General features: G+C 29.6%; 3 protein-coding genes across 3 annotated transcripts; 2 read left to right on the plus strand and 1 right to left on the minus strand.

The window, feature by feature from the left end:
* Window positions 1-2,956: 2,956 nt before the first annotated feature.
* Window positions 2,957-5,493, plus strand: LOC115724524 (AAA-ATPase At3g50940). The gene is made up of 2 exons (XM_030653821.2): window positions 2,957-4,249; window positions 4,922-5,493. The coding sequence occupies exons 1-2, from the start codon at window positions 3,209-3,211 to the stop codon at window positions 5,279-5,281; spliced, it is 1,401 nt and encodes a 466-aa protein (XP_030509681.2). The 5' UTR covers window positions 2,957-3,208; the 3' UTR covers window positions 5,282-5,493.
* Window positions 5,494-6,286: 793 nt separating this feature from the next.
* LOC115724959 (H/ACA ribonucleoprotein complex subunit 4-like) lies at window positions 6,287-8,349 on the plus strand. Its single transcript, XM_030654341.2, has one exon. It carries the CDS (start codon window positions 6,506-6,508, stop codon window positions 8,228-8,230), a length of 1,725 nt encoding a protein of 574 aa, XP_030510201.2. The 5' UTR covers window positions 6,287-6,505; the 3' UTR covers window positions 8,231-8,349.
* Window positions 8,350-9,589: 1,240 nt separating this feature from the next.
* Window positions 9,590-19,242, minus strand: LOC115725687 (probable caffeine synthase MTL2). Its single transcript, XM_030655276.2, has 4 exons — window positions 19,168-19,242; window positions 12,147-12,566; window positions 11,758-12,021; window positions 9,590-10,722 (listed from the first exon to the last, which is right to left on the minus strand). Exons 1-4 carry the CDS (start codon window positions 19,240-19,242, stop codon window positions 10,351-10,353), a joined length of 1,131 nt encoding a protein of 376 aa, XP_030511136.2. The 3' UTR covers window positions 9,590-10,350.
* Between the last annotated feature and the right edge of the window lie 323 nt (window positions 19,243-19,565).

Consider the following 19,565-nt stretch of genomic DNA (forward strand, 5'->3'; position numbering starts at 1 on the left):
TCTCCAAGGTTCAAGATTATTGCACTATGAGCCTTTGCAAGAATCTCCTTCTTGTCTTTGTCAGACATTGCCTTAGGAAGAGCCTTTTCTCCCATGCAGAGCCTCATACAAGCCTTGGTGAACCAGCAAGGCCTTCATCTTCATTCTCCATAGCCCAAAATCATTCGAACCATGAACTTTTCAACATCATATTTTGTGGCAGCAATGACTTCAAGAACCTACTTTGATACAAGTTTGTTGTGAATCAATCAAGGCTTATGATGCAGAGAACAACTAAACAATCAAACACACTTTCAAGAACCAAATTATCTGAGACTCAAAAAATGGTAATGAATAAAAACATAGAATAATAGAAGAGAATAGAATTAACGAGTTCGAGCTAGTTACAATGCTCTACATCTCGGTTGGAACAACAACTATCATTTCTTCCATTGATCATTGTTTAGAAGGTTATAAGAATCTTTCAAAGCCAATTGAGAGTTACAAGACTTACTTCTCTCCCAAAGATTTTACATCTCTCTCTCTCTCTCTCTCTCTCTCTCTCTCTCTCTCTCTCTCTCTCTCTCTCTCTCTCTCTCTCTCTCTCTCTCTCTCTCTCTCTCTCTCTCTCTCTCTCTCTCTCTCTCTCTCTCTCTAACCTTTTAGAATTAAAAATGACTATCTCACTTATGCTCATCTAGTTACAATAGGTACTGATAGGTATAATAGGCTAATGCCATTACTAACCGATTTAACTAACACCCATTCTAAGTTCTCCATGTTATCTCGGGAAACAAGCTCTCTAGAATGGTAACAAGCTTTTTAAAAGGACTTTCTAGACATGCAACAAGCTTAATGGAACAAGCATTCTAGAAGGTCAACAAACCTTTCCGAACTTCTTTTCGGAAGGACAACTAGCTTCCTGAAATTGCTTTCTGGAAGGAAACTAATTTTTTGGAATTGCTTTCCAAAAAGACAATTAACTTTCTGGAAGATGAAACTTGTAACCATAGCTAATAATATTTTTGGAAAAAGGGTAAAAATTAGCATAAATTAGTAACATGTTTAGTTGGGCTAATTATTTTGTTATCGAATTAACTTTTAAGCATAAAATGTTAAAAATTTTCTTTCAATATTACATACTACAATAGAAATTTAGAGAAATATGTTGTCTATGAATTAATGGATGAGAAGGAGAAACTAGCTAAGCTACAAACACCTTAATTAATTCAGCTCTTTTGCATTGAAGGATTGAGTCCAATAATCCTATGTTTACCTTATGTTAACTTACTAATTATTGAAAAAATTTGTAGTGTACTTGAGGCTAGCTCAAGTGGTCATAGGTGGGTGTGTGTATGTTGGAGGTCTTGGGCATGGCCGGCCATGATGGAGTGCAAAGTGGGCTACTGCACAGGGTCCAAAAAAATAAAGGGCCTAATATATTTTTTTCTTTAATGCCTAATAATTTTTTTTTAATGAACCTAACTTTCAAAAGAGCTAACAATTTGTCATTAGTCATTTCTATCCCAATGCTCAAAGCTCATTTTCAATTCTATTAATGCTTTTAAGTAAAAAAAAAAAATATACTACTGCTATTTATTATTTTTTTCAAATTTTTTATATTCTTTTTTCCTTATATTTTTTTTTTGTTCTATTGAAATCAATAACAATTTTTATAAATAGTTGGAATTTGTTGGTGTTTTGTAAAATATATAACTGAATGATAATATTTAAAAATATTATTTATAAATTACATTTTTTTGTAGGGGCCCAAATTTTAAATTAGAACAGGTCCTCCAAAATGTTTAAGACGACCCTGGTCTTGGATTCGAGTCCCTGGTAAAACATGGTTGTAATATATAAACGCTTAAATAAAAGAAAAAAAAAAAAGAAAAAATCGTAGTGCTATCTAAAGATGTATTTTATAGGTCTTTTATCTCTTTTGGCATATAGGTTAGCTAATTTATTTTATTTTATTTTTCTAGAATTGTGTATACTTAGGATTATATGTAAATTTTTAGAAAAATCGAAATAGACAGTAACAAAAATAAAGTTCAAAAATTTATTACCATGTGTATAAGAAAAAAAAATAGTAACACATGCAACACAATAATTTAACCTTATTTTAAACATTATAAACTATTTCAATATTTTTTAAAAGTTTACAAGTGTAACTATATAAAATGACTACACCATAGAATTATTAAAAAAAAAAAAATTAATAAAATGTATCTTAAAACAAAGAGTATTTGACAGTAAAATCTTTAAAATTACTAAACTGTTACTAAATTTATGGTGTCATTCGATTAGAGCTACTATATATTGCTTATGTGTACACTCTTATACACATGATATCTTTGTATTGATACACCTAATATTATTATTTAAAATTTATTTTAAAATTAAATAAAACTACAAAATAAAAAATAAAATATTTAAAAAATATATATTATAAATTTTGAAATTTTTTTAATAATAATATTAGGTGTACTAAGACGTATACAAGAGTATACACATAAGCCGTTTATGTTACATTTAAATGTAAAAAAATAAATGATACTTTAAAAGTGTTTTTTTATTTTTACACTTCAAAACATTTTTTTTTTTTTGTATTTTTACGGAATTCTACATAGAAACTCCTATTGCAACTAACAGAGCAACCTAAAATTAATATAGCAACTTACATAGAAACTACGGTAGAAAATACTTTAAGAAACCCAAATCGTAAATTTAAAAAAAAAATTAAAAAATAATATATAAACTAATTTTCTTATTTTAAATTTACTATTAATTTAATAATTTAAATAATTTTACCACTAAAATTTAAATTAATATAAATGAAATAATAATTGAGACTTATAAGAGTTTAGCCGAAATACTCTAAAACAAATCAAACGTTACGTTAGGGGCATATTACAAGCTTATTTATCCTTAATTATATTATATAAAAATAAAAAATAAATAGAAAGAAATAAGATAATTAAATTTCATTTTTTTTGATTGACTCAACAAAACCAAAGTCGGTCGTTTATGAGAGAGAAATGGGTATGATGAAAGAAGTCAAAGTCAAAGACGAGACTGAAGAAACTTCTCACTCATCTCTCAGATCAAAATTCGTAACACAATTCAACAATCCAACACTAACCCACCATTTCTTTCATCAATTTCTCCAAAACCCATCTTCAAAATCCTCTCAAACTCACCAAAAACCCTTCCTTTCCTCACAACAATGTCTTCATTCAACAATCTTCAAATACCCTCCGCCACAACTATGATATCCACCGCCGCTTCCGCCGCCGCCGTCGCCATGGTAGTCCGGTCATTCGTCAGAGAATACGTCCCTCCCGAGCTTCAACACCTAATCTTCTTGAAACTAAGAAAGTTCACGAGTTCACTCTCTTCCCAACTCACCCTGGTCATCGACGAGTTCGATGGTCTTACATATAATCACATCTTCAAGGCTGCAAAGATTTATCTCAGACCCACTAATGTCCCTTCCGATACAAAGCGATTCAAAGTTGTTTTACCCAAAAAAGATGAAAACTTTTCAATCACATTGGATAGAAATCAAGAGATTGTTGACTCCTTTAATGGGGTCAAACTAAAATGGAGATTCTTTTCAAATCAGATCAAATCTAAGTACATTTCTAGTCCTGGTTCTCGTGGTCCGTACAATTGGAGTGTTAAGTCTGAGCTTAGGTTCTTTGAGTTGAGTTTTCATAAGAAGCATAGAGATATGGTGATTGAGTCTTACTTGCCTTATATTTTGGAGAAATCTAAGAAGATTAAGGAAGAGTTAAAGACATTAAAGCTTTTCTCTTTGAAGAACAGAATGTTGAGAATGAGAGGAGGAATGAATATGTGGGAAGATGTGATTTTTGATCATCCAATGAGTTTTGAAACTCTTGCTATGGATTTAGATATCAAGAAGAAGGTAATGGAGGATCTTGAGAGGTTTGTTGAGAGAAAAGATTATTATAGGAAAGTTGGAAGAGCTTGGAAAAGAGGGTACTTGTTTTTTGGTCCTCCAGGAACTGGGAAATCTAGTTTGATTGCTGCTATGGCAAATTACCTTAAATTTGATGTATATGATTTGGAATTGGCAAGTATTAGGAGTAATTCTGAGCTTAGGAAGTTGTTGATTTCGACTGCGAATCGGTCTATTCTTGTTGTTGAGGATGTTGATTGCTCTATTGAATTGCAGAACAGGCTTAGGAAAGCTAAGCCTAATAATAAGAGTCTCCATCAATCTACAAAAAGGAAATATGAGGTAATTATTAAAGTCTTGTTTTTTTTTTTTTGGTTTCTTAAGAAGTTTATGGACATGAATTGTGAGTTTTTGATTCACCTTGAGTCAACAATGAAATTTCTTAGCAAGAAAATGTGATCAAGAAGAGAGCTGTTGAATGATTTTTAGTTAGTGTAAAGAACAGAGATGTTGCCATATTTAGAAACCTTAAAAAGTTGAATGAATTAGCCTTTGAAAACTTTAAGGTTATGTTTAGAACTTGGATTTTAGCAAGGAAAGAAAAAATGTAGGAAAAAAAAAGTGTGGAGAAGAAAATTTTGTTGGATCAAATTTTTCTCTATACAATTTTTCTGTCCATACCAAAGATGAGATTTTATTTATTTATTTAATCATTTTTTTTGCCTTACTTTTTCTTTCTCCATCAAAATCAAACTTTTAAACATCACCTAAAATATTGTCAAAACTTGATTTTTCATGTTAAGTGAGATTAGAAAGCTTGTCCAATCAAATTATTATATTTATGAGTTCATAAGGTGTTTTTTTTTAATCAAAATACTTAAGTTGAAGTTCCATGCTTGAATAGAAATCCTATGCATTAATTCTTTCAAGCAATTGCATATTAAAATCATACCTATAACAGTCTTATTTTAGATTTGATCACATTTCTCAGCTCTCATTTGGTAAATTTTTCAGGTGACTTTATCAGGATTGCTCAATTTCATAGATGGATTATGGTCTAGCTGTGGCGACGAGCGTATCATAATACTCACAACGAACCACAAAGACCGTCTGGACCCTGCTCTAATTCGCCCCGGTCGTATGGATGTGCATATCCACTTGTCACATTGCACCCCATGTGGATTCAAAATACTAGCCTCCAACTATCTAGGGATCACAGAGCACCAACTCTTCTCGGAAATAGAACAGTTGATAGAGACAACAAAGGTGACTCCCGCCGAAATAGGAGAGGAGTTGTTGAAGATTGAGGAGCCTGAAGCTTCATTGAGAGGTCTAATTGAGTTTCTACAAATGAAGAAAGGAAAAAATTTGTGATGAAAGTAAAACATCTCTTGCTTTGATTAAAAGGTTATAGAGAAGTGAAGATATAATGAAATCTATATTAAATTCTTACATTTACCAAGTTAGACATAAACTGGCTGCTTCTTCAGCTTATTTTATGTTCTTTTATTTTAACCTTTACACTGATTGAAGACACAGGATTTTTCTTACTAAGTCAAATAAAGAAAGTAAAAAAATTCAATAAAGATTAAAGTTTTGTGTGTACAGTAGTGATATTGAATTTGTGGGGATTTGGTACAAAGCAGCCAAAGTTTTGTAGTTGGTTTCCTTTTCAGTAATACTTATTACTGAAATTATAAAAAATAATATGTAAATAAGATTTTGCATTTTATTATGTACTATAATTATATATATATATTTTTTTTTATCAAGTTAAGAGTCTTATCGTTCTTTTAATCAATCTTCGTGTTTGAAAATTCATGCTGAAATATTATTTTTAAATTTTTTAAATTTTTTTCATGGCGGTATTCGTTACGCTTACAACGTCATTCCTGTAAGTTTTTGAAAATTTTCGAATAGTTTACAGTGCTAAAAATACGTTTGAAGTTTTTTGAATACATGTAGTAAACTGAAATATCAAGAATTCTGTTTTAGGCATTGTAAATTATTTAATTATTTAAAAAATTTAAAGAGATGATACTGTATGTAACTATAACAAATACTGCTATGAAAAAAATTTGAAAAAAAAATATTCAGGACATATGATTTCAGGCGTGGAGGTTAACTAAAAGGTTGTAATAGGAAGTTGTAATTAGCAATCTTCTTAAGCTAAACGTAAATATAAAATTGAGTCTTTGGATTTGAAGGCGGACTTGAAAGGTCACTTGCAGGTTCGAACTTACAATACTACTGATTATCGCTTTGGTAAGCTATTACCTCACCAACTAGCTAATCAAAAATAGGTGAGTAAAACTATGATAATAATGAAAGAAAGTATGTTAAAAATGTAATGATAAATTTATTATGATACTAATGTAATTAATTTAGATAATTGATATTTACCACATTATTGGGCTTTCCCCGGCCCAGCTTCAAATAGCCCAGCCCATGCCTTAATGACGTTGGCTGAGGTTGCAATGGCTTGTCTTCTATCTCTCTCCTTACTAAAACCCCACAAAACCCAAAACCCTAATAACCTACACAGTTAAACCCTAGAAAATCTCTGCTCACAACAATCCTTCTACAGAAAGCTCAGTCATGGCCGCCGTCGAGGTTCGCTCCGAGAAGAAGAAGAAGAAGAAAGATGAGGCACAAGACACGCCCTTTAAACCAGTCGACGGTGAATTGGCTCAGAAGGACACCGATTTCATGATCAAACCACAGAGCTACACTCCCACCATCGACACATCTCAGTGGCCAATCCTTCTCAAGAACTACGATCGTCTCAATGTACGAACCGGACACTACACTCCTCTTCCCTCCGGTTACTCCCCGCTCAAACGCCCACTCGCCGAGTACATAAGGTACGGTATTATGAACCTTGATAAACCCTCTAACCCATCTTCTCACGAGGTCGTGGCTTGGATTAAGCGGATCCTTCGTGTGGAGAAAACGGGTCACAGTGGTACCTTGGATCCCAAGGTCACCGGAAACCTTATTGTCTGTATTGACAGAGCCACAAGGCTTGTCAAGTCTCAGCAAGGTGCCGGGAAAGAGTATGTTTGTATTGCTAGGTTGCATTCTGCGGTGTCCGATGTCGCGAAAGTGGCTCGGGCACTCGAAACCCTTTCTGGGGCTGTGTTTCAGAGACCACCCCTGATTTCTGCTGTGAAAAGACAGCTTAGGATTAGGACTATTTATGAAAGTAAGTTACTTGAGTTTGATGCAGAGAAGCATTTGGTTGTTTTTTGGATTTCTTGTGAGGCTGGAACTTATGTTAGGACTCTTTGTGTTCATTTGGGTCTGATTCTTGGTGTTGGAGCACATATGCAGGAGCTTAGGAGAGTTAGGTCTGGGATTCTTGGTGAGAAAGATAACATGGTTACTATGCATGATGTTATGGATGCTCAATGGGCTTATGATAATTATAGAGATGAGAGTTACTTGAGGAGGGTGATAATGCCACTTGAAGTGATTTTGACTAGTTACAAGAGATTGGTGGTGAAGGATTCTGCTGTAAATGCCATTTGTTATGGTGCTAAGTTGATGATTCCTGGGTTGTTGAGGTTTGAGAATGAAATTGAGGCTGGTGAGGAAGTTGTTCTTATGACAACTAAAGGAGAAGCGATTGCTTTGGGGATTGCTGAGATGACTACTGCTGTTATGGCTACTTGTGATCATGGTGTGGTGGCTAGGATTAAGAGGGTTGTGATGGATCGCGATACTTATCCGAGAAAGTGGGGTCTTGGTCCGAGAGCATCGATGAAGAAGAAGTTGATTGCTGATGGGAAACTCGATAAGCATGGGAAGCCTAATGATAATACACCTCAAGAATGGGCTAGGAATTTGATTTTACCTACTGGCGGGGATTCGATGGTGGCAGGCCTTGCAGCAGCTCCAAGTGAACCCACCACTGTTGCGGAGAAGCAGACTTCTTCAGTAGTTGGTGAAGAGAAAAAGAAGAAAAAGAAGAATAAGGATAAGGATAATGAAGATGATGGCGGACTCAAGAGAAAATTTGATGCAGTGGCGGACGAAGTTTCTGAGGGCAAAGAGAGTAGTAAGAAGAAGAAGAAGAAGAAGGATAAAGAGAATGGGCATGTGGATGACGATGAGGTCAAGGAGGAAGCTGCCTCACCCGAAACAGAGAAATATGAGAAAAAGAAAAAGAAAAAGAAGAACAAAGAAGCTGAGGAGGATGCTATTGCTGCTGCTCAATCTCCCAAAGTCAGTGGCGATGATGACAAAGTTGATAGCGAGGCTGATAAGAGTGAAAAGAAAAAGAAGAAGAAAAAGAAGAATAAAGAAGAAGCAGAAGAATAAAGATGCGGAAGAATGTTAGTTTAAAGTATTAGTATGTTCTGTTTTTGTTGTATCTTTAGCTTTGTTTTCTTCTGTAATGAATTTTTGCATATTTATCTATTAAGCAGTTTTTTGGTGGACTTGTTTTCCAAATCCAGTATTGCTATTTCCAATTGGTTATCTAATATGTTTCCATTAATCGTTTTAAAATTCAAATTTGGTCGTCATTGTCATCAACCAGGTATGAAAACTCTCATGTACAAAACTATGGCGTACCACCATCTTTCACAAGCACCAATGCCCTGGAGCATCAACCACCTCAGCCGTCTGTCTCCACAAATCTACATAGCTTTGTAGACTGACTCGATCGATAGTGATCAGCTCAGTAGTAGTTGTTTCTGAGTAAATGTAATGTTGTGCTCAAATTTGATTTGTGAGAAGTTTCCTTTCTAGTTTCTGGTGCTGCAGACCACTCTGTCAAGTATGGTCGTAGGCCAACTCCCTTTAGTAATTAGCCTAGCTGAGCTATATTTGAATATTTCTTCATAATCATCATCAGAGCCTCACTACAGGCATGGCTTGTTTTTGTGTTCATTGTTTTTGGAAGTCTTGAGGAATTTATGAGTGTGCACTAAGATTTCCATACAGCAAGCAACAATTGCAGAAGAAAACAAGCCTTTTGACTTTTAAACAAGAAAGAGAAAGTCTCTCAACTCAAGAGTCAGAGACCTCAAGTGGGGTCTGGGGTACAATACAACACAGTCTGAGTACAACAACTCAGGATCTTTGAGTATCCAAGTTGATGGACATATTGATGCTAGTACATTTCACTAATGCAATGCAAGAAAGAAAGTTGGGTGATTTTAAAACAAAGACTGAAGATTGAAAAGTTCAAATATATTGCAAAAATTGCCTATGTATATATAGAACGGTTTTCAATTAAGAATGCTTTAGAAAAATTAGAAAATAAAGTAGCAATCGAATTGAGTGGAATGTCCAAGCTCAAGCAATCAATCTAACACCAACATCTCTAATGTTGCAGTATTCTACCAAATTAGTGTGAAATCTTCATACTATTTCACTCCAATAATACACCAAATTATGCACTGAATTCTACAAAATAAAGGAGAACATTTCTACAAATTCAATTATGTGCCTTCTCGCCTATTTTGTTTACAAGTTTCTAAACTCCAATTCAATTCAAATCCATTCCTTAACTGTAAATGTATATATTTGTTTGTATATACGAGTATGATTATTGGTTATACTCTACTCAATCTTTGTATTAATTAATGCACAATCAAGCTGATCAAATTAGATCATTAGATTGAATAATGTTTCAATTGTATGTGTCGTTTTTGCAGTTTTAATGTTTCAATTAGATATATAGCATTGCTATTAGACACTAGTATTGTCGAACACTTTTTATGTGATACTTTATAACTAGGTAGCGATATTTTCAAAAAATTATTTTAAAAATTTATATGGGATCCGATATTTAATTACACTAATAACAGTATGACACCGAAAAGAGTGCTAAGCATCAATAGTGTTTTTTAGCAATTCTCATTAGATATATATTGTTAGAGAAATGATAAAGTACACCAGTAGTGCCTACCATCTTCCTATGTTAAAGACTTTTTCTTATATGGCCATATAGTTTAATATAATAGCTTTTAAGGAGTATCGTTAGCTAATCGCAACGCAACATGTCGAGAAAGTGCTAAGCAGGTGCCTAATAGTAATGCTCGTATTGTTAAGACGTTAGACACCATAAATCTCTACATCAATATGGGTCCAAACTCTCATGAATTTGCTTTTGTATTCTACCCAAAAGACTTCATACCAATTGATTCTCATTTCTAAACAATGCAGAACTTTGATAGTGTACACTCAACATAATAATAAAAAAAAATAACCAAGTTCATTTACAAACCTCTTAAATAATTCATCTATTATTATAGTTTCTCCAATTAAACTTTCATAACTTTTTTTTATTTTAATTAGTGTCACGAATTTTAGTGAAAATATTACAAATACACTTAATAAATTCTCATACAAAAACACACAAACAAACAACTGATGAATAACAAATCTCAGAGTAGCTAGCTATAGTTCATTAAGTAAGATTATATACTTAATTATTTCTTAATCAAAGAAATAACCAAGTTCTTGTATTGCCAATTTTCTTTGGTCATGGACTCAATGACCTTATTAGCAAGCCTCTTAAATAATTCATCAATTATAGTTTCTCCAAATTGTTTCACCAAAATAGACTCCATAGCTGCTCTCATGTAATCAGAAACATATTTTCCTCTCTCAATTAGATTATTATTGTAATTATTATTATTATTTTGATGAGTAGTGAAACCTGCATCCCAAGTAGTCTCAAAAATATTCAGCTTATGTAGAAAGAATGAGCCTTCTTCTTCAATCACATTTCTCACTTCCCTTTCACTTGGACAATATAATGGCATGTTGAAATTGTTCAAGCTTTCTTCTTCAATTATATTCTGTAATTGATAGAGATTTAATAAGTAAACATATATGATTCATGATATATATAAATATATCTATATTTATTATAAATCATTTTTCACTTTCAAAATCGTAAATAATAATATTATAATTGTAATATGCACGCAGACTTTGATAAAGATTTCAGATGATATATAAATACTATTAACTTTTTTATTCTTAATTAAATAATAACATATTATTTTATTATATATATATATAACATTGTTTATTTATTTAAACTTCATATATGATAATTGAAAAATGTAATAACAATATAATATAATATTTTTTTGAAAAAATAAATAAATTAAGCAATAAATGTGCATAGATACTATTTTAGACCATCTGTTTTAAAAAACTTACTGATTAGATTCTCTGTTTTGTTAAATGATAAATTAGACCTTATATTTTTTAAAATAGTACAAAATAGTAAGTTGAGCTAATTTTTTTGTCAAAATAAAACTTAATATAACCCGATCTAGAGGTATTATAAAAAGACTGATTACATTTAATTTCACTACAAAAAACTGTTAGTTTTAGTGACAATCTTTTAGTCATAACATAAATTTTTTGTGACTAAAAGTCACAACAAAAAGTTACATGTGATTAAAACATAGTATTTAGTTACAAGTTGTCGCTAATTTAGTTTTAGTCACAACAAATATTGTGACTAAAAGCACATTTCGTCACAGCAAATTGTAATTTTTGTGACTAATAGCCACGGACCTTTTATTAGTCACAACACAATAATGATAATTTATCATTAGCCACATTTTTTTTTTTTTTTTATCTTTAGTTATAAATTTTGTTGTGACAAAAAGTAAGATTTTTTGTAGTGTTTTTTGTATTTATTCGTGGTAGAATTTATCTTCAAGTTGGTTATATTAGAAAAAAAAATATCAAAAATTAAATTCTACGTACTATTTTGTGTTATTATAAAAAATACAGAATCTAATTTATCATTCAATAAAATAACAAGTCAATATTATTAACCCTTAAAACTTTTACCTAGTATGTATAATCCATACCTGCATGGCCATGTCATTCAATGCTCTTCCCAATATTTCCAAAATACTCTGAGGAGAATCACTTTTAGTACTGCCAATAATTGTAAATACCATAACACCACCATTGACAATTTCTTCAGAACGACATCTTAAGAAATTTGTGAAATCCTTTTGAAATTGCTCCAAATATATTTTGAAAACCATAGGAGGACTTGTGTTTGAAACACAAATGTTTCCTTTGTTATATGCTTCTCTTGTTTGTTTATTTACTAACTCCTTTGGAACCTTAAGTTGTAATTATAAGATTAACCACAAGTAATTAATTAGTCTTACCAATAATAATAAACCTAAAATTGGAAATTGTCTTCTAATTAGAGAATGATAAAAGAAAAATTATTTGTTATGCTTACTTGTGACAACCAATGCAAACTACTAGAAGAATGAACAATATGCATTGAATTATTAGGGAAAAGCCTCCCATAGAAACTCCCCGGTGAAGCTGCGATGAAGCAATGCTCAAACTTGTCGCCTTTTTCTTTCTTTAGCCTTTCATAGAAGCTCGAAAGAGATTGGAAGATGGTGTTGAAATCGTTCCCAGGAAGATCGTTGAGGAAAACTTGGAAGGCTCGAGGTAGGTTTTTCTTGTTCAAGGATTGGGTGCATATGGATTCGATGATGTCAAGAATATCGGACACCACAATTAGTGTGTTGGGGCCTGAGGAGCAACCCAAGTCCGCTATTCTTAAACACTCTGGGAACGCTTTGTTGTTACAATAAGCTTCAGTAATGCTTTCTTTCAGAGTTTGTTTCGCAGTTGATATCATCACTCTCTGTTGTTAGGGTTTACATTATTTTGGATATCTCAACTTTATATATATTGTTAATGTAATACTAATGTGACACTAATATTTCGTGTAGTTTAAGAGTTTAAACAAAAAATACATGCATAAATAACAATATAAAATTGATAATTTATGAAAATATTTATTTGCATTCTCATAATTATTATATGTATATATATTTAGTGTTAATAAATTAAATTTTTACTATCTAAAATTAGTTAATAGACCCACATTTTACAACTATATCTGTGGTTTATGACCGCGTAAGCAAATTATTAAAAATACGATCATTTCTATATAAATTGAACTACAAAAACACTCTTAAGAGTTAAAACATGTAGAAATATTATACAGAATTCATATTACAAACTCTTTTTTTTTTTTGATTTAAACATTTATATATTACAACCATGTTTTACCTGGACTCGAACTCAGGACCTCCAACACACACCCTGGCCACTTGAGTTAGCCTTCAAACTCTAAACTATAATAACCTTCAATTTCAAATATTTACAATCTCGAAACTATTTGGATTGAAATTGAATGTTATATATAAGTTGATAGTACAAAAATAGAAAGGACAAAAAATAGTACAAACTTTTTGTTTTAACATGTAGATTGTCAATCCTACTTGCAATTATGTTTTGATGTAAGTCATCAACATAAATAGATAAAAGAATCTGAGAGACTAACTTATAAAAAAATATTAAAAATGTAGAAATAAATAAAAATATATAATTGTTTAAAGGGATAATACAAACGTCTCACATGTCACTAAGAAAACTAATTTTAGGGACAAATAACTTTTAATCACAATAAAAAGTTACTTGTGATTAAAATATAACTTTTAGATACAAGTTGTCAGTACTAATAACTTTAGTCACGAACTTTTTAATCGCAACATAAAAATAAAGATTTATAATTAGGCACAATTTTTTACTTTTAATTAAAAAATTTTGTGTGACTAAAATTAAAATTTTTTGTATTGTATTATTGCTAAATTCTATTTTCTACCCTCTATTTTAAAAAATTATAAAAATAAGGGGCTTTTTTATTTTTACACTTCAAAATAGTTTTTTTTTTTTTTTTTTTTTTCTTTTTTTGTATTTTTACGAAATTCTACATAGAAACTCCTATTGCAACTAGCGCTGCAACCTAAATTGCAACAAAAATTGTATAGAAACCCCTATTGCAACTAGCGCTACAACCACATCCAAACCGTAAATTTGAAAAAAAAAATTAAAAAAAATAATATATGAAGTAATTCCCCTAAAAATAATTCTCTGATAATTAAAATAAAGTCTAAATTGAAATTTAACTAAAATATAATTGCCAAAAAAAAAAAGCATAAAAATCTTTTGAATATCTAGCTCAGTCCCTACATAGCACAATATATGTATTATATTGACAATCAATGCATGTTGATACATTTAGTGATTGAACCATAAAACTTTTAGTTATATTATTTTAATATATATATTATTTTAATATATATGATGAGTATTACTGTCAATATCTTATTACATTTCTCTTAATTAATTTTTCTAACCAAAAATATATGTCGGGTTAGTTTTTTTCAATTTTTTTTATAGTGGTGTTCGTTATGCTTACAACATATTATCCTTGTAAATTTTTGAAATTTTTTGAATAGCCTACGTACGGTGTCGAAAATAAGTTTAAAGCTTTTTTAAACAAGACTAGTAAACTGGAATGTAAAAATTCTATTTTTTTGATAATTTAAACTTTCTAAAATTTTTAAATATTTACAAATATAATATTGTAACTATTATATATTACTATAAAAAAAATTAAAAAAAAAAATTCGAATAAATTAACTATTTCAATCAAAATATTAAAGGGATATTTCAAAAAAACACATATATAATAAAAAAAATGACAAAATTACAGTTGTACGGAATTTTAAATATTTTTACAATTTTAAAATTTTATTTACATAAATACGTTCTTTTGATGTTTTTTTATGTTGTACTCTTGTTATTTTGATATTGGTTTTTGTTATTTGTATATTATTTTTTTTTATGTTATTTAAATATTATTTTCTTATTATTTTCATGTAGTTTATTTTATTATTTTGGTGTTATTATTATTAACACCATAAAGGTATAAAAAGAAATATTGAAACATAAATTTGTAAAAAATTTGCCAAAAATAATAACTTATGTAAACTTTCCTATATGGTTCTTGTAACAATTTAAATTTGTAAATAATTTTATTTTATTTTATTATTATTATTTTATATTTGAGCGTCTACTATAAATTTACGTCACATTTTTACATGTTTGTTAAATAGTTAATAAATAAAATCAAATCAAGTTAATTATTAGTAATTTATTAATTATTTTTAAATAATTTATAAATTAATAATTACAATAATTCAATAATTAAAACTAATTGTAATCATCACAGTTACATATTGATATATCAATTATAAACTTATCCATATATATATATATATATATATATTTATAATGAGAGGAAATATATGTTAGAGATTTTATTACAATGGAAGAAAATCAAGATATTACAACTCTATTGTAATACAATACAAGGACCAACAAAGAGATTAAATAAATGTTACAACAACATAATATACAATATATATACACTATATATTATATATAAGAAATGTAGAAGAAGATAAGAACACATGTAATATAATATATATAGCAAGAGAATAATATATATAAATATATGTATATACTCACTCACAACCTTGAGTGTAGAATAGTAGGGATCACCATGACTTGAACAAGGTATTACATCTTTGTCCAAAAGCTTATTTCTCCCTATCTCTAAGCACTAAGGGAACTCTCTAGGAAATAGCTTTGGGAATTATCAAGCCTTAGGGTTTTCTAGCAAAGTGCTTTCTTGATAGAAAACTTCATCTCTTACAAATGAGCACCAAAGACCTTATTTTATAATGTATAGGTGATCACTTAGAATTCAAAATACACAACACTCATTTCTCTCATATAAATGAGTATTAATATAGTTTGTAACAACTATATTTCATACCATTTGAATTCTATCATCAAATTGTGTAACAACCCTTTTATTACACTAATAATGTGTGATCAACACATGAGTTACAAGTGACAACAAATTGTAACTCCTCTCTAAGTTACAACATGTAGGTTACAAAAGTGTAGGTTATAAAATCATAGGTTACACATTTATTTACCATACACTTAATATATATTATTCACATATATTTATCACATTTTAATCTACTTTATTATTATATTATAAAATAATATAACAATCCCCCACTAGATTAAAATGTGTGACACACTTGTAACACACTTGTAACATTTATTTAATCAATCAAAATATTATATCAAAATATAACATTCCCCCACTTTGATTGAATAAATATACACTTTTAAAGAAGTCTTGCTTAGGTGCATTAGGTAAAATGTCTTTCGACTTGAATTTTACCTTAGTGTAGTTACCACAAAGTTTGATGAAATTTTGGTTGCCGTAGCATTGAACCACTATCCCTTTAATACAAACCGGTAATAACACACACACCCTCGCTAATGCTCACTTGAGACCGCATGTCTCGCTCTTGCACCGTTAATGGCCATGTGCAAAATTCCAATTCATGGACTCTCTAGAGAATAACTCCCAATTCTCATAAGAGGCGGCACCACCTCTAGTCCATATAGGTGGAGTTTTAGTGTCTCACCACTCTTTAGACACTTCTTAAGCTTAAGTGAGTTTTCTTAAGCTTAAGCTCCATTAAAAAACCTTTTGTTTTTAACCCTCAATTTTCACAACATGTACTCATCCATAGATGGGACAATTGAGTACCATATTCACTCTATTGACTTGTTATTACCTATTGAACTTAAGACTAGATGTTTACTAGTGTCAAGATAGGTTACCATCAATGAGAGAAACACTAAGGGAGTTTAGGCCCCATCCCTCGAAAATTCATGCTTTAATCTTGTACGGAGATTAAGCGATTTGTTATAACCTCTCACTATTGATTCCATGTGAATCATGCATGCCAAAATATAGTGTTCACTTTGTGACCACTTTTCTCCTTAAGTACTTAAGCTTTGAAAATTCAATCATAAAAGATTAATTTTCACACAACTCAAATTCTCAATAATTTTGATACCAAGCATATCAAAATTAAACACTAATTTAGACACCAGACATGTCTAAATTATACTTTATTTTAAGACACCAAGCATGTCTTAAATTTTTCACATTGGAGTATTACCCCCACACTTTCAAATTTCACTATCAAGATAATATCTTGATTTTTAAAAATATAGAAGACCACTTTGTCTCTATAACTCTTTTAATTAATTTCCTTCTTGAAATTATTTTCACTTAACTTTGACACCAAAATATGTCAAAATTTTAGCTATACACATAGCCAAATTTAATTTAGAATTTGAATTCAAAATCAAATAAATTAATCAATAATGTCTCAACACATTTTGATTAAATTTTTGGCTCACCCTCACATTTTTACCATAAAGTGTATATAAAATATCACTTTTGTGCATTTTGCTCTTCAAATAACTCTTTAAGGCCACTTTAAAGATACCATTTGATATTTTTAGTTTTCTTAACAAAACTAAAATATCAAACTCACATCACCACTTACAAAATAATGTGATTATTTTTACTCATAATTTTAAGGTTATCTCCTCATTGAGATTAGCCCAAAATTATACCAAGGTTAACAAAATTCTCATCAATTTTGTTCACCACTTTGATTATTTAAGATTCAAAATTGCTTCTCCAATTTTGTTATCTTTTTCACTATTTTTGAATCCACATTGATTCATTTTATTTTGAGTCCAAAATTGCTCTTCCAATTTATGGCTCATTTCACAAGTTTGGATCCACTTTTGATCCATTTGTTCTTGCTATGACAAGACAATTCTCATGAGTGTAACTCTCATAGTTTACTTTTATTTATCTCATAATATGAGATGATTATCTCTTATAATCCAATAAAAGATGTAACTTCTCAAAAGCCATCTTTTATTATCTCATAAGTGAGATGTTCACCACCAAATTAAATAAAAATTCAAAATATTCTTCATTCACAAAATAAATGATAATAATTTTCACAATAATAATAAACACTATTTTATTACTATCAACATTATTATCATGCTATGTAACTCATATATTAATATAATATGTATGTTACTAATCAACATCTCATATGTAACATACACATAAGATCAATATTAAATTCACAATATATATGTTACATATCTCATATATATATAACATATATACTATAATATACATATATATCATATACACATAATATATACATTAATTACACAACTATCTATGTTACATACCTCACACATATATAACATATATATACACATTAATATACATGATATATATTATATACACATATATAACATATATTATGTATGCATGTATCATATAAATACATAAAAATAATTATTTCTACATATTTAATCTCACTAATATATATTATATCACATGCGCTCTATATATATAATATATATTACTCATATATATACATGTTATATATTATATATCTCACATATATACATAAAATAACATGATATAAATTTTAAATATCATATATATAATATGATATAAACACATGATCACATATATAACTCATATATATCATATATATTATCACATTATATACCACCATGCTCACCCATGAATGGTTTTCACATAAAATCTCTTATCCTTGTATTCTCACAATCTTGATTTATATCTCCTCTTCCATTGAAAAGGGATAAGCTTTTGATTGTTAGAGATTTTATTACAATGGAAGAAAATCAAGATATTACAACTCTATTGTAATACAATACAAGGACCAACAAAGAGATTAAATAAATGTTACAACAACATAATATACAATATATATACACTATATATTATATATAAGAAATGTAGAAGAAGATAAGAACACATGTAATATAATATATATAGCAAGAGAATAATATATATAAATATATGTATATACTCACTCACAACCTTGAGTGTAGAATAGTAGGGATCACCATGACTTGAACAAGGTATTACATCTTTGTCCAAAAGCTTATTTCTCCCTATCTCTAAGCACTAAGGGAACTCTCTAGGAAATAGCTTTGGGAATTATCAAGCCTTAGGGTTTTCTAGCAAAGTGCTTTCTTGATAGAAAACTTCATCTCTTACAAATGAGCACCAAAGACCTTATTTTATAATGTATAGGTGATCACTTAGAATTCAAAATACACAACACTCATTTCTCTCATATAAATGAGTATTAATATAGTTTGTAACAACTATATTTCATACCATTTGAATTCTATCATCAAATTGTGTAACAACCCTTTTATTACACTAATAATGTGTGATCAACACATGAGTTACAAGTGACAACAAATTGTAACTCCTCTCTAAGTTACAACATGTAGGTTACAAAAGTGTAGGTTATAAAATCATAGGTTACACATTTATTTACCATACACTTAATATATATTATTCACATATATTTATCACATTTTAATCTACTTTATTATTATATTATAAAATAATATAACAATATATGTTGACATACTTGAAGAGTGGAGTTATTTGCATAGCTAGTTTGGCCAACACCATTATTCATGTGGAGATCTTCCTCTGCTTCCATTCTATTGCTTTGCTTTTGCTTAAATTCATTACTTATATAAATACTACTAAAGGGACATATAAAAATAATAATAGGTCCCACTAAAATAAAAAAAGAAAAAAAATCAGATTTGATATAAAATATATCTATAGAATTTTATATTCTTTTTTATATAATTAATATATGTACACACTCAAACCTATAATAATTTCGATAAGAAGCCAATCTATTAAAGGCCCTTTCAAATAAACTAATTAAGCATACCAAATCACATGCATATTATTAAAGATGACTACATTATTTAATTATTATTATTTATTTAAATAATATATATATTAACATAT

The sequence above is a fragment of the Cannabis sativa genome, chromosome 6 (assembly GCF_029168945.1).
Source record: "Cannabis sativa cultivar Pink pepper isolate KNU-18-1 chromosome 6, ASM2916894v1, whole genome shotgun sequence".
Classification (NCBI taxonomy): Eukaryota; Viridiplantae; Streptophyta; class Magnoliopsida; order Rosales; family Cannabaceae; genus Cannabis; species Cannabis sativa.

Bases quoted from the DNA above. Each gene is read 5' to 3' on its own strand.
- LOC115724524 (XM_030653821.2), top strand. From the start codon at position 3,209: ATGTCTTCATTCAACAATCTTCAAATACCCTCCGCCACAACTATGATA. The intron at 4,250-4,921 runs GTAATTATTAAA...TAAATTTTTCAG, and splicing joins CTACAAAAAGGAAATATGAG to GTGACTTTATCAGGATTGCT.
- LOC115724959 (XM_030654341.2), top strand. From the start codon at position 6,506: ATGGCCGCCGTCGAGGTTCGCTCCGAGAAGAAGAAGAAGAAGAAAGAT.
- LOC115725687 (XM_030655276.2), bottom strand. From the start codon at position 19,242: ATGGAAGCAGAGGAAGATCTCCACATGAATAATGGTGTTGGCCAAACT. The intron at 12,567-19,167 runs GTATGTCAACAT...CCCTAACAACAG, and splicing joins CAAATAACTCCACTCTTCAA to AGAGTGATGATATCAACTGC. The intron at 12,022-12,146 runs GTAAGCATAACA...TTACAACTTAAG, and splicing joins GTTTGCATTGGTTGTCACAA to GTTCCAAAGGAGTTAGTAAA.